At 44.8% G+C, this 15,345-nt stretch overlaps 1 protein-coding gene across 3 annotated transcripts in view; it reads right to left on the bottom strand.

Moving 5' to 3' along the window:
* The window catches only part of DMTF1 (cyclin D binding myb like transcription factor 1), a 68,874-nt gene that overhangs the window by 40,794 nt on the left and 12,735 nt on the right, over positions 1–15,345 (bottom strand). For all 3 annotated transcript variants that reach the window (XM_033958426.1, XM_033958425.1, XM_033958424.1), the window contains exons 5-9: positions 14,834–14,948; positions 12,890–12,966; positions 11,049–11,206; positions 7,867–7,899; positions 5,830–5,939 (exon numbers count right to left, since the gene is read on the bottom strand). In XM_033958426.1, the coding sequence (XP_033814317.1) occupies positions 5,830–5,939; positions 7,867–7,899; positions 11,049–11,206; positions 12,890–12,966; positions 14,834–14,948 (493 nt within the window). The remainder of the gene's footprint in view (positions 1–5,829; positions 5,940–7,866; positions 7,900–11,048; positions 11,207–12,889; positions 12,967–14,833; positions 14,949–15,345) is intronic.

Raw genomic sequence — 15,345 nt, 5'->3', positions numbered from 1 at the left:
TTCTGTTTCCCCTGAATGTAAATAGCTTTCAGGAAGAGATGATGGTCTATGGCCCAATTCCAGATCTTCTGGGCTTCCTGGCATAAAAGGCGAGAGCCTGTCCCACCCTGTTTGTTGATGTAGTACATCGCAACCTGATTGTCTGTGCACAACAGAAGGACCTGAGGAAAGAGAAGGTGTTGAAAGGCCTTGAGGGCGTAAAACATCGCTCTGAGTTCCAGGAAATTGATTTGATGCTTCTTTTCCTGGGCTGACCAAAGACCCTGAGTCTGGAACTCGTTCAAGTGAGCTCCCCATGCGTACAGAGAGGCGTCGGTGGTGATGACTAGTTGATGAGGAGGCTGATGGAACAGAAGACCTCTGGATAGATTTGAGGATACCAACCACCATTGCAGAGACTGACGAAGAGATGATGTCACAGATATGTGTCGTGAGCAAGAGTCCGACGCTTGGGACCACTGGGTCGCAAGGGTCCATTGAGGAGTGCGCAGGTGAAGACGGGCATGAGGTGTGACATGAACTGTGGATGCCATGTGTCCCAAGAGCACCATCATTTGTCTTGCTGAGATGGACGGCAGAGGAAGTACCTGGTGACATAGAGACTGAAGGGTCTGAAGCCGATTGGATGGCAGGAAAGCTCTCATGAGGAGTGTGTCTAGGATCGCTCCAATGAATTGAAGTCTCTGAGTGGGAATGATATGAGATTTGGGTAGATTGATCTCGAATCCCAGAAGTTGCAGAAACTGGATGGTTTGGTTGGTGGCCAGAAGGACCGCTTGGGCAGAAGTGTCTTTGATCAACCAATCGTCCAGGTAAGGAAATACCTGCAGGTGGTGAGAGCGCAGAAAAGCCGCCACCACAATGAGACATTTGGTGAATACCCTTGGAGATGAGGCAAGACCGAAGGGCAGCACCTTGTACTGGTAATGACAATGATTGATCATGAATCGGAGATATGGTCTTGAGGTTACATTGATCGGTATGTGAGTGTAAGCCTCTTTGAGATCGAGGGAGCATAGCCAGTCGTTTTGATTTAGAAGGGGATAAAGTATGGCTAAAGAAAGCATCTTGAATTTTTCTTTTACTAGATGAATGTTGAGATCGCGAAGGTCCAGGATGGGTCTGAGATCTCCTGTCTTTTTGGGAACTAGAAAGTAACGGGAGTAGAATCCCTGCCCCTTTTGATCTAGAGGAACTTCCTCTATAGCGTTCAGAAGGAGGAGGGATTGGACCTCCTGAATAAGGAGGGCTGATTGAGGACTGTTCAAAGCAGACTCTTTTGGCAGGCTTTGAGGTGGGAGAGTCTGAAAGTTGAGAGAGTAGCCGTGGCGGATGATGTTGAGGACCCATTGGTCCGAAGTGATTACTTCCCACCGGCTGAAGAACAGAGAAAGTCGACCTCCTATTGGTTGAGGTAGGAGAACAGGAATAGGGATACTGGCTATACTGCGGAGAATGAAGTCAAAAGGGCTGTGACTTCTGCTGAGGAGGTTGTTTCGCAGGTTGCTGCTGTTGCTGCTGTCGGGGAGGCTGACGTTGCTGTTGCCTCTGACGTCGAGGTTGTTGAGCAGTGGTAGGCAATGGACGGGCTGTGAAACGGCGTTGATAAGCCGATTGCTGCCTGTATGGTCTTGGTGGAGGAGGCTTCTTTTTATTCTTGAGCAGGGTATCCCAGCGCGTCTCATGAGCCGAGAGCTTTTGGGTGGTAGAGTCCATGGAATCCCCAAAGAGCTCATCCCCTAGGCATGGGGCGTTGGCTAACCGATCTTGATGGTTAACATCAAGCTCGGATACCCGAAGCCAGGCCAAACGGCGCATAGCCACCGACATAGCTGTCGCTCTGGATGTAAGTTCAAAGGTGTCATATATGGACCTAACCATAAACTTACGAAGTTGGAATAGAGACGACAAGCAGGAGTGAAAAGATGGATGTTTTCTTGAAGGAAGATACTTCTCGAAGGAAGCCATGGTGGTAAGGAGATGCTTTAAATAAAAAGAAAAATGAAAAGCATAATTACTAGCTCTATTTGCTAACATAGCGTTTTGGTAGAGCCTCTTACCGAATTTATCCATGGCCCTTCCTTCTCTGCCAGGAGGGACAGATGCATATACACTGGCTCCTGAAGTCTTTTTAAGGGTGGATTCGACAAATAAGGATTCGTGTGGAAGTTGAGGCTTGTCGAACCCAGGAATGGGAATTACCTTGTATAGAGAATCCAGTTTACGTGGGGCCCCTGGAACAGTTAAAGGAGTCTCTAAATTTTTATAGAAAGTTTCCCTCAAGATGTCATGAAGGGGAAGCTTCAAAAATTCCTTTGGAGGCTGATCAAAATCAAGGGCATCCAAAAAAGCTTTAGACTTTTTGGATTCAGCCTCCAAAGGAATGGACAAAGACTCACACATCTCTTTCAAGAAATTGGAGAAAGAGGAAGTGGTCTGTTTGGAGGATGGGTCAGGGAGAGCCGAATCCTCCTCCTCTGAGGAACATTCTCCTTCAGAAAGAAAGGGTTCCTCTGAGTCCCCCCACAGATCAGGATCTCTGACATGGGAAGAATGGTCCCGAGACTCAGGTGTCGATGTTTGCATGTGTCGGGTTTTGCGTACCGACTTACCCGACCTCATCGATACCGAGTCAGGCGATGTTATCGGTCGCACCGGTGCCGAAGTCTGCACCGATTGATGGTGAGCTGTCGGCTCCGGTGCAAGGACTGGCATCGATACCGATGAAGTTAGGTGAAGCGGTACCGAGACAGTAGAAGCAGGTAAGACAGGTTCGACAACCGGTACCGACACGGGTTGATGTACAACCGGTACCGATGGCTCGGTGCGGACTGGCACCGGAAGGTTCGGTGTCATTATAGCAGGAAGGAGTCGTTCTAATTGCTCCTTAAGCTGCACATGAAGGATGGCCGTAATGCGGTCATCGAGGGATGGCACCGGTACCGCTTTTTTCTTCTGCGGTACCTGCGGTGCCGCTCTACGCCCCGGAGATGAGGAGCCCGATGTCGAGGGACTCACCTCAATAGGGGCGGAGCGCTTCCGCTGGCGTCTAACCGGCGGCAGGACTGGGCTCACTGCACTCGAGGCCGGAAGACGTTCCAGCGGGGAAGGCTTCTTAGCCGGCTTACCTGACTGTTGGGATGCCGGTGTGGAATCACGCGGCGTCGAAGACGAGGGTGCCGACTGAAGCGGTGCCGAAGCCGGAGTCGAAGGAACGGGGTCGGACATCTCGGCACCGAATAACAAACGCTGTTGAATTAAGCGATTTTTTAAAGTTCTTTTCTTTAAAGTAGCACAGCGGGTGCAAGAAGAGGCCTGATGCTCAGGACCCAAACACTGCAAGCACCAGTTGTGTGGGTCCGTGAGAGATATAGGCCTAGCACACCGCTGGCACTTTTTAAAACCCGGTTGAGGGGGCATGAAAGGGAAAACGGCTTCCGCCAAATCGAAGGCCGAGGCTTCGATGGTGGCAGAAGGCTCCGCCGGGGAAAAACCGAAATTGAAGAAAAAAATGTAAGATTGTTTTTTTTTTTTTTTTTTTTTAAATAAAAGAAAGGTTAAAGAAATCAAACGTTTACGCGAGCGGGAAGGCAAGTTAAGAAAAAATTTCAACAGCCGTTGAAAACGCGTCTTCTTAGCTCCGCGGAAACTAAGAAACTGAGGGACCGCGCGCCTCTGTCGGGCGGGAAGGCACTCGCGCGTGCGCGGTGCGGCCGAGCTAGAACTTTCTAAAAGTTCTTAGAGTGAGATCACTCTAAAATTGTCCGTACCGGGGCTCCGTCGGTGCCGTCACCCCATCAGTCAAGAATAGCTGCCTGCTTGTCCTGGGATAAATATTTTTACCTCTTTATTTAGCTTAGAAATTTTTGATAGGCGATTATATAAAATTTTAATAAAACTTGAAACTTGTAAATGCACAGTTCTGGATTTTTAAGATCATTTGTATAGTCTTGCTTAAAAAAAAAAAAAGCCAGTGCAGACATTCACTTTAAAATTGGAGTTAGAACCTGGGTAAAAAGGTTTTAAGTCAGTAACCACTGGGACAATTCCCTCCTATCAACTGCCATCTGGAAAATTACCATCTAGGTCAATTCCCACTAGTGCTGCCCGATTCAGGAAAAAAATTTCAATTCGATTCAGCCTATTGAATCGATTTTTCTATTTGATTTTCCTGCCCAATTGGGTGTTTTTTTCAAGCATCCTGGTGGGTTTATTTTATAGCCTCTTCACCCCCTTTGCCCTCTCCTACCCACACTGGCGCACTTTTCCTCTCTCTGTTAAATCCTAGCTCACGTTCGCGGTCTAACACCAGCTCTGGCAGGTTACACATTTCAAATCTGACATTTTGTAATCACAAAATAGAAACTAAAATGATCTTTTTCTACCTTTTGCTGTCTGGTCATTATTCAAATCGTGTTGGTCCCAGGCTCTGGTCTCCTTCTTTCTTCAGTCTCCAAACCCGATTGGGCTCCCTAAGCAGCTGCTCTGCTTACCCACCCCCTTACCCCAGGACATTTCTGCAGAAGCAAGTAGTGAGAGAGCAAGGTAGAAAGATTACCCGACATCTAAAGGAGGGGGCTGGTTGGGTGGGAGACAATTTTAGGCCACCTTTCTAGGCAGCTGGCTTTGAATCCCACGGCAGCTACTTGTGACAGGCACATTTATTTAAATTATGAACCCACTGGGAACAAAGAACGTGCCTCCATATAATAAGTCAACAGCTTTGATCAAAAACCATTATCCTTACTCTTTCTACATAAAACTCCATGGGCAGGAACTCGTTTATTAACAAACTACCATAATAATCTATGCACACAATAAATAAACTTTGCTGCTGCCTTAGCTCGCTATAAATAAACTCTTAAGCTACTTCTCTTGCTCCTGCTGGACTAGCTGCAGACCGCCACACCCCTCACCCGGCTTTTGTTAATTTACTTCCATTCAGACCAGTCCTTTCGGAGTCCCACCCCTCTCAGGCATGCTGGGGAATCATGGACTCTTTCAATCTGTTCCGTAAGTTGGGAGCTGGCACTTCAGTGCAGATGTCGAGAGATTTCGGGTAAGGGATTCCCTTCTATGCTGCTTAGGGAGAGGATATAGGCTTGACACATCTATACTCTCGATCGAACAGGCTGATGTGTCCCACTGCATGCTAGATGTCTGAGGGGGGAGGGGATAGCCGGAGGACACTGAAGCACTTCCTAACTGACCCTCCCCCCTCAAGCAGGAGCAGTAGTGGATGGCCAGCAAGAGACAGCGCTGCTGCTCCTGCTTTAGGAGACACGGGAAGGAGGGTTGGTCACCAAATTGGCCAAGCTGATTTTTTTACAAAACGAATCGATTCGAATTGGAAATCGGGCAGCACTAGTTCCCACCAACTCATGATGGACATCTCTCCTCCATGAGCAGACACCCATTCCATGGGGAACCCCCGGATCTCTTAAGGAGACAGTGGATGCTGGGGATGGGCCTTTATCTGACATCATGTTTCTATGTTTTTAATACTCGGGAATTGCACATATTCGGAGTCTCCCCCTAACCCTAGGGGGCTACACATGGCACAATCACATCCAGAGTAGGACAGAGCAGAACACTAGTGTTTTAAAGGTTAATACCTTAATCAGGTGGGAGTTGACCTAGATGGTAACTGTCCAAGTGGTGCCCACGAACTCTGTAACGGCTTAAAAACCATCACTAGACAAATCCCAGTGTGTCCGTAGATATTCTTAGTCTTGGACACTAATGCCATGAGGATTAAAAACAATGGGCAGACGATGCAAATGGATGTCTTAATCCACCAAGTTACAAGTCCAGAGAGGTTTATTGTACCTGTGTTGCATGTGTCTTTCATCAGTCTACAGCGATCTTTTACAGAGGATGCACTTCTCCCAAGAGCTGCTCCAATTGCAGCCCAATCATTTCCGTGCTTAATCCGCAACCTACACAAGAACCAGGGCTTAATGTCTTAAGAAATCAGCACCGCTTATGCAAGGGATTAATCAATCAGTTACATTAGAGAACAGTAAGAAACCACCTATTAACCCTTCTCTAAGGAGTATAACTTTGTCCCACTGACAGCCCTGTGCAGTTCTCCATGCTTCCTCCCTGCCAAGCCACTTCCTTACCATGGCTGTAAATCACTTTTTCAGTAATTTCCGTGCAATGCTCTGCTATAAATGAGTTACTTTCCAGGTCTTCTCCTAAGGTGACTGAAATTGATTACTTTCCAATTCCCCCTCCCCCGCCATTTTGGGTCCACCCAGCTTCTCTGCCAGTTCTTCAAAACAGTATTCTGGGGCCAATGGCGGTTCTTATCATCATTCTGGCTTTATTTCTGTTACTCTGTACCCAAGAGCAAAAGCTGCCTGCTTGAAGGACAAGGCATTTCTCCTTGAGGATCTATCTTCAATAAGAAGTTTGAAGGCAGGCTGCTGGGGCACGTTCCCTAATAGCAAGTATTTTTGTGACCCACCATTCTCAAAAAGATTTAGAGGGCAACCTCTTATTTTTATCTGATTTTTACCCTCTGGGACATTTGATATTTGGGAGGCAGATGTCACTGGCAGTATCACAGCCTTTCATGGGAAGATATTTTGGCAGCTGTCCTTCAGCTCATTTGGGTCTAAAGTGGCCCTGCCTTAAAAATTAGTGAAGACCACTGCCCTACAGTGACCTATAAGCCTGGTTAAATCTCTGCAGATATGAAACATAGAGCACAGAGGGCTTTGAAGAGAGGCCTTCGGGTCCCACTCAAATCACAAGTCACTATTTTCAATTTTTTGGAGTAACACACTCTGGGATACACAAGTGCTATGCCTAATATTAGAGAATCTGCTTAAACTCGACAGTGATCTTAACCATCCGAGATAATAAACACCTTTTACTATACAGTTTTTCTGGAACCTCAGGCCACCACTCAGAGCTCAAACTCGTTCATCGCTCTAAGCTTTATGTGGAAGCTCCTCATTGGATCCTTTTATATTTTTTTAAAGCCTCTTATTGCTTTTGTGATTAGTTTTTTGTTTTTTCTTAAACAATTTTATAATCAGACTCAAAGCTTAAGACATTAAGCAATACTTAGCTCGATCTTGTGGTCTTTGGCTACGGGGGACCACAAGATCGAGCTAAGTATTGCTTAATGTCTTAAGCTTTGAGTCTGATTATAAAATTGTTTAAGAAAAAAACAAAAAACTAATCACAAAAGCAATAAGAGGCTTTAAAAAAATATAAAAGGATCCAATGAGGAGCTTCCACATAAAGCTTAGAGCGATGAACGAGTTTGAGCTCTGAGTGGTGGCCTGAGGTTCCAGAAAAACTGTATGGTAAAAGGTGTTTATTATCTCGGATGGTTAAGATCACTGTCGAGTTTAAGCAGAATATTAGTGAAAAAATCACCTTAAAAAATATCATAATAATAGTTGTGCATAGCAAGCTAATATTAGAGAATGACACGGGCACAAATTTGTTCCCATCCCCACAGGATCTATCTCCATCCTCATCTGCACAAGACTCAAACATTTATGATTTTAAAGTGTTCAAGGCTTGCAGGGATGAGAAATAGATCCTGTGGGGTCAGGGACAAATCTGTCCCCTTCTCATTCTCTACAGATTCATACAATCTTGCCCCTTTCTTGAGGTTCTTTTGCTCTTAACAGAAGAACCTCAATTTGCATTTTCTAAATCAAATTCTATTTGACTTATCCTGTTCTAACACTATGTTCTCTATTTGAATAAAGTCCTCAGCTGCATAGCAGTCTGCCCGAGTGTGGATAAAGGTTGTCCTAAGCAAAAGCATCCTAAACCCTTCACAGTCCAATCTCAACAAGCAAGTAGGTGGTAGGGCATAATTCTTTTGAACCAACTTACTCTCTCAGCCTTTCAATCTCTTCAGGAGTGTATCTATGAAGCAATGAGAAGACAGGTGTAAGGAAAAGCACTTAAAGGTATTTATACCCAGTTAACTCTGGGAATTCATCACATTAATGTTTCTTTTTTGAAATTCCCCCTTTCTCGGAGACCAGTCAAATTTCAGCTGGACAAATCAATGTTTCTGGTTAGCAACTGGAGATGTGCTGGGGAGGCAAAAGCACCATATTGAGTGCCAGCCTGTTAATTTTAATTGGTTAAGTTGATCACAGATACAGACAGCCTAAGATAATGGGAAAAGTTATCCGGTTAGCCTCAACTGGCTATATTCAGACAGTGTCATGATCCATATAGTGCTACGGAAACACATAAGGGACAGTGCTGGAAATGCTGCTGTCAACATCATTGCCAGGGCTGCGTTACGCTAGTTAAGGTGTGACGTGAACTGCCTTATGATTCTCTAGCAGTACAAAAAGAGAATTTCAAATCCTGCAGAAAATAGTGTGTGGAATGATCTGGTATAGCAGGGGCTCTGTTCGAGGAAGCAGAAACCTACCCTCGCCCCCTCACTGCAGTGCCACTGTGAAGCTACCGAGAGGACGAGAAAGCACAGTTACTTACCGTAACAGGTGTTATCCAGGGACAGCAGGCATATATTCTCACATGTGGGTGACGTCATCTACGGAGCCCCAGCGCGGACAGCTTTTCAAGCAAACTTCAAATCGTCCAGAGCCACTATGATTCTCATTGCGCCTCGTTGGCCTTGTCAGCACTGGTTCTCCCTGTTCCTTCAACTCAGTGTCAGGGAGCCTCTGCTTCTGCCTGTCTTTCCCTCTCTGCTGTCTCAGAGTCGGGGTTCGCTGTTGCATCCCAATCTTCAGTCCTTACATCTGACGGCCTTGTTCCTTTCCCTTTGACTTCGGTTTCGGTTTCGCAGTCTGTCAGGGAGGTTTTGGAAGCCTCGCGCAAAGTCTCGACTCGGCTTTGTTATGCCCAGAAGTGGACCAGATTTTCATCCTGGTGTTCCTCGTACCGTCTGGATCCGAGTTCGGCTCCGGTGTCTTCGGTTCTGGAATATTTGTTACATTTGTCCAAGTCTGGGCTGAAGACGACTTCCATTCGTGTTCATCTTAGTGCTGTTGCGGCGTTCCATCGGCATCTTGAGGGTCGGTCTCTCTCTCTTCATCCTCTGGTGACTCGTTTCATGCGGGGTCTGGTGAATGTTCATCCCCCTCTGAAACCCCCTCCTGTAGTTTGGGATCTTAATGTGGTTTTGGCTCAGTTGATGAAGCCTCCTTTTGAGCCTATTGACAAATCTCATCTTAAGTTTCTCACTTGGAAAGTGATTTTTCTGATTGCACTCACCTCAGCTAGGCGAGTTAGTGAGTTGCAGGCTTTGGTTGCGGACCCACCTTTTACGGTGTTTCATCATGACAAGGTGGTTCTTCGCACTCATCCTAAATTTTTGCCGAAGGTTGTGTCTGATTTCCACCTCAATCAGTCCATTGTTCTTTCTGAAGCCCCATTCGCATCCTGGCGAGGTGGCGCTCCACACGCTTGACTGTAAGAGGGCGTTGGCTTTTTATCTTCAACGCACTCAGTCTCATCGGAAGGTTCCTCAATTATTTTTGTCCTTCGACCCTAATAGGTTAGGACGTCCTGTTTCCAAGCGCACCTTGTCTAACTGGTTGGCTGATTGTATTTCTTTTTGCTACGCTCAGGTTGGTCTCGCGTTGCATGGTCGGGTTACGGGACATAAAGTCCGAGCGATGGCAGCTTCTGTCGCTTTCCTCTGGTCTACTCCGGTGGAGGACATCTGTAAGGCTGCCACTTGGTCTTCGGTTCATACTTTCACCTCCCACTACTGTCTGGATACGTTGTCCAGAAGCGACGGCCGGTTTGGCCATTCGGTTTTGCGTAATCTGTTTTCCTAAATTGCCATCCTCCCACCTGCCCTTTTTTGGTTGGCTTGGAGGTCACCCACATGTGAGAATATCATGCCTGCTTGTCCTGGGATAAAGCACAGTTACTTACCGTAACAGGTGTTATCCAGGGACAGCAGGCATATATTCTCACAACCCACCCTCCTCCCCGGGGATGGCTTCTTTGCTGGCTATGGAACTGAGGACCACGAGGTGAGGATGCGCCCTCTAGTGGGCAAGAAGGCATGCACATGCGTGGTGCAGCATAGCAAACTTGAAACTTCAATCAAGTTTGCTTGAAAAGCTGTCCGCGCTGGGGCTCCGTAGATGACGTCACCCACATGTGAGAATATCATGCCTGCTTGTCCTGGGATAAAATGTCATTACTAGCGCTTCAATTCTACACCACCATTTATTTCATGTGTGTAGTGCTACATGCTAGTGTTTAAGACATGGACAGGGCAATCTTTCAAAGCCATTTATTCAGCTAAACTGGGTGTCTGACATTTCCCAGGCCTTAACTGGCAGATCTGTTCATGCGTGACTGTCTGGGTCTGGATGGCACCTTTAGGTTAGCAGCTGTGTCCTAAGAGGTGCTTAGGCTGGGGGGTGAGAAATAATCTATACAGATTATATGTTCAAAAGAAGATGTGCCCTTGGGTGCAGACCTCTGCAGGTTCTCTCAGGGGAAATATTCAAAGGAGAAATTCTTATCCATTGAGAACTGGTGCAAAGCCTCTGGGTAGAAGGTTTTTTACATTGCTGTTTTCATGGTGATGTCTGTAGAGGCCTCAGCACTTTTCAGATAACAAAGAGCTGCTTTTTAAATATTTTTAGAGGCAGACAGGCATTTTTAGAGCGTTTTGTAGATCTGTTATGGATCAGGCCGTGTCATTGCCAGGATGTATTTTATGAAGTTATTTGCAGGTCTGTCCCAGCTTTAATTAACAGATCTTTACTAACCTGCCTGCTCTACACTCACATTAAAACAGCAAGATCAGTAATCCAAGGTAAGACATATCATGGCTTTTAAATAAATAACCGAGGTATCAATACCCTAATTGTCCTGTTTTTCTGTCCGATAGATTGTAAGCTCTGTTGAGTAGGGCTTGTCTCTTACATGGTTAATGTATTGTACAGCACTGCTTGCATTTGGAAGCGCTATAGAAATGATTAGTAGAAATTGCACTGTGAGAATATTTGTCTTTGGTCAGCATGGAGGCTGCAGGCTAAGGGATCTGTTCCTACCCACACACGTACTTTCCCACGTGGTTCCTGTCATCGTACATGCGCAGCACCCGTCTGTACACGGCAAAGAGCGGCCGGTTCAGGCCCCATGCTATCGTTCTGTAAAAGTCTTTCCTCTCATCCTTCGACATCTCAAAGATGATTTCGGTGGCATCTTTTATGCCGCGTGCCTGCAGAACATAAAATGAACACACAGATTTTTCACATTTTCTGACCAAAGCCAGCCTGAAAGACCCACACGCTGTCTTCACTATTACATTTATTTAGATTTTTATCCTGTTCTCCCGGGAGCTCAGAACGGGTTACAATTACAATAAAGTTACAGGACAATAAAATTATAGGCATTCGAAGAACAGACAGATGAGAAGACGTCGAGAGAGAAGGGGATGGGAAGCAAGGGGAGCACGAGGGGGGAGTGGGAGGGGAGCAAAGAGTTAAAGGAAGTGGAGCAGGGAGAGAGAAGGAAATAAGGAAGGGGAGCTAGGAGGAGGTTGTCCGGTAGCACTGTTCAGTTGAAGAGATGGGTCAAACTGTGTGATTTAAACACAAGTTTCAAAGCCAAATGTAATCTTGAACTAGAACTAAGATAAAACATAGCATCAGAACAACCCCTCTCCTAGCTCATTAGGTTGTGTCTAGCCAGGGCTGAAGTATTCAGTATCTTCTCTTTGGCAAACTGAGGTGTCCCTCCTGCTTTCCCCAAGGCCCAAATGTATCACTTCTGCGAGTGCACTTGAAATCCACTCAATAGCATCCAGCAGAGCAACATGGAACAGGCACGTACGATCTCTTAAGGAGAGCAGGAGATAGTGGATGCTGTGGATGGGCCATGTTTCTATGCAAGTACAAGTACCCCGCTGTAAAGGAGAAAGGCAAGTAAAGCCACAGGCCCAAAAACATCAGCCAAAGGGAAATTCAGCATCTAACATGCTTTTGAATCTTTGCTGAACAGTCAGAACATAAGATTAGCCATATTGGATCAGTAACTCTGCTTGCACAAACCCCACCAATTTTGTTGACTGGATGGACAAAAAGAGGACGGAATCAAAGCAAATCTTAAATGAGGTGGTCTTTCTCTGCTAACACCCAAAAAGTAGCTTAAAAGGGACAGATGGCCATTTTTCTCACCATACCCTTCCAGTTCGCTATTTTCAAAATCTGTTTTCTAGATGTTAGAGGTGTGGGGTGGGTTTATGACCTGGACGTTTTTCTGCTATAGTCGAATATTTCAGAATACATCCAAAAAAGTACCCAAACTGACCAGGTGACCACTGGAGGGATGCAGGCATGACCTGACCCCACCCTATCCCCCAAAGATGTAAATTAAACAGTATATACCTGCCTGTATGTTCTGGGCAGCAAGCAGGTCTCTGGAGTCAGTGCAGTAGACTAGAGAGAGAGGGACCAAGGTCCATATCCCGTTCTAACTCTTGCACTTGTGGTGGAGCATAAGGGCTATTGTGGTGGTGTACATTTGGGTCCAGGAGGTTTTGGGTAGGTTTTAGAGGGCTCATTATACAATATAAGGGGATTATGGTGAGATGTATATCTTGGAAGTTCACTGCAGTGCCCCCTAGGAGGCTCCACTGCTCTGCTGGGATGTCTGTGCTGGCCCCTCCTACATCCCAATGGCTTGCTTCATGTGTTTTTCTTTTGAACGTGTTTTTTTCCCTGAAAATGGTTGAAAAAGATAGAAGCACATCTGAAAATGGCCATTTTCAAAAAACAAAAACCAAGAAAGATGTTTTTTAGTTCTGAAAATGGGCATTTTTGGTACTGGATTTTTATGCATCATCTGCAAAATGTTCAAACTCAGATTTGGACATCATATCGAAAATATGTTGCAAAGGTACCTTCAAATACTGCTCAATGTTACTCATTAAAATATCGATTTCTTCTTTGGACCACATGCCCTGCTTCCATTTATGACCTTCCAGGGAGAAAGAAAACCCATTTAAATAGGATTCAGCTTGCTAGCTTAGTTTTAAAAAACACTTACTGTGATTACACAAAAGAGCAAAACCTATTCAGTTAAAACATCATATCTGCAAATAAATATTTACCAAATTTAAGAACCAGTTTGATCAAGTGGAGTCTGAAATCAGCTCAATTTGACACATGGGGAAAATTATTTTCTGTTCCGCAGTTTAAATGATGTTCTGCACAAGTGACTTAATTAATGGAATTGTTTGTTCTATGAATTCTGCAACATAACTGTTAATGATGAAGCAGATATGTATTGTTACGGCTGTCTGCAAGTGTGAAAAAAATGAAAAATGTAAAGCCGGTATCGAAAGGTTTAGGCTCTGAACTCAGAGAGATGGGCTCCTCTTTAAAAATGTACTAGGGCTGAATTCTTAAATGTATGCACCAAGATTCACTAGTCTACATTTAGATGGCAATAGGTGTGGGGATCAAAAGCTAGCCCTCGTATTCTAGGCATCTGTTTACAGTATGGCTGCAAGTTAATTGCAGAAAATTCATCACATTGCAGCATCTCCTGTCTCCTGCAAACATCCCTTCTTCTCTCTTCCACTGCCGACCCTTATCTTTGGCACGATCAAGCATCTTCCCCTCCCCCCCCCCCACAATTCATCACCACCAGTCCACGGTGGAAAAAAAAGCACCGGGTTTATTTTGTTGATGGCCAGGTTGAACTTACTTAATTTCCTTAAGAAGTCAGATTTGTCACTTGAGTTATTTTCTGAGGAATGGTACCATAGTGTCTGTAACTGATTTGGGGAGTACAGTTGGAATGGGGAGGGGTTATAATTTTGTATTTTGCAGATTGAAGGTTTTGTACCTCACTCAATGCTGGTATGTTTTCTAAAATTTTCATAATAAAGTTCAAATTAAAAAAAAAAAAAAAAAAGAAGTCAGATGTGGAGCCTGTTACACCTGGCTCTGTACCTGACTGAACACCACTTCGAAAGCTTTTGGACTTGCAGATGGCATATAACAAAGAAAATAAAAACAAAGAGAACATTTGAAGACCAGGTTGGTTCTAAGCAGGCCGTTATAAAAAAATGTTTCGATTGGACCTTGGAGTCATGAATTCATCTTATTTCCCCATCCTTTTCCTATTATCAATTTCGGAAAGATCTTAAAACTTATCTATTTAAAAAACAGGAAACAAAGAATTGATTTTAATTCATAACCTTTAGGGCTCCTTTTATCAAGCCACGCTAACCCCCGCGCTAGCCAAAAACCACCGCCTGCTCAAGGGGAGGCGGTCATGGCTAGCGTGGCTTGATAAAAGGAGCCCTTAGTAATCCATTTTATTGATTATTTGATGAATTCATATTATCAGCCGAATTCTATTTTTTTAATAAGTTTTCGGATGCTGCTTTTTCTTTGCTTAGTGTTATATTACTTAGATTTGGGTCATTTCCATTTTTAACATTGCCGCATGACCTTGTACTTTTAATGCGCAGTACGTTATTATTGTGAACCGCCTTGAACTGATGGTTTGGAGGTATATAAAAATACAAGCAAGCAAATAGAGTAATGTAAAACATCAGAAGAATAAATTGATTATTAGATAATGAGGACTCAGATAATGGGTAGGAGGAAGCACGAGCGGCTCAGGAGTCTGCAATCTACCAAGTGAAGCGATTATAACACAATGGTGACTCTGAAGTTTCAGGGCCCATTTCTTGAAATGCAAAAATGGATAAAGTCTTAGCTACAATCAGTCCAAAACCTATTTACCTAAGAGGATGTGTTTCCATACACCCCAGAAAAGCAGGACGGCCTCTTTAATATGCAGTCATGCAGTATAGAAAGCTAGGTCCCACCTTTGTTGGTCAGGGAATCCTTATCTTCTTTGGTTGTAAACCAGGCTTGACTGACTGCCGGGATGTCTTTACTGCCTAATGGAGAAATTTCATCTAGTTGATCATTCTGGAGAATCTTGAAGAGATAAAGTGACAAAGAGTTGGTGAGCACCTCTCGGAGTCTCTGAATGCATCAGAGCTTGTGCTTGGAGCTCAGATTTAGATAAGACAAGTAATTAAACCTAAAATCCAAATCCAAATGCGAGTCAAGAAGTAAAAATAAGATTCTCATTTAAAGGAGAAACACTTGCTTACATGAACAGGCATCTCTGCTATGTAATGCAGTGGTTCTCCCTATCCTGGGGAACCATTAGGCAGTCAGGTTTCCAGGATAGCCCTAATGAATATGCATGGAGCAGATTTGCATGCCAACCACCTCCATTATATGCAAATATCTCTCATGGGTATTCAATAGGGCTCTCCTGTAAACCAGACTGGCTGGTGCTCCTCCACGACAGGTTTGAGAACCACTG

This window comes from Geotrypetes seraphini, chromosome 9 (genome assembly GCF_902459505.1).
Source record: "Geotrypetes seraphini chromosome 9, aGeoSer1.1, whole genome shotgun sequence".
Classification (NCBI taxonomy): domain Eukaryota; kingdom Metazoa; phylum Chordata; class Amphibia; order Gymnophiona; family Dermophiidae; genus Geotrypetes; species Geotrypetes seraphini.
The sequence above is the reverse complement of the archived record's forward strand: the minus strand, read 5'-3'. Positions and strand labels throughout refer to the sequence as shown.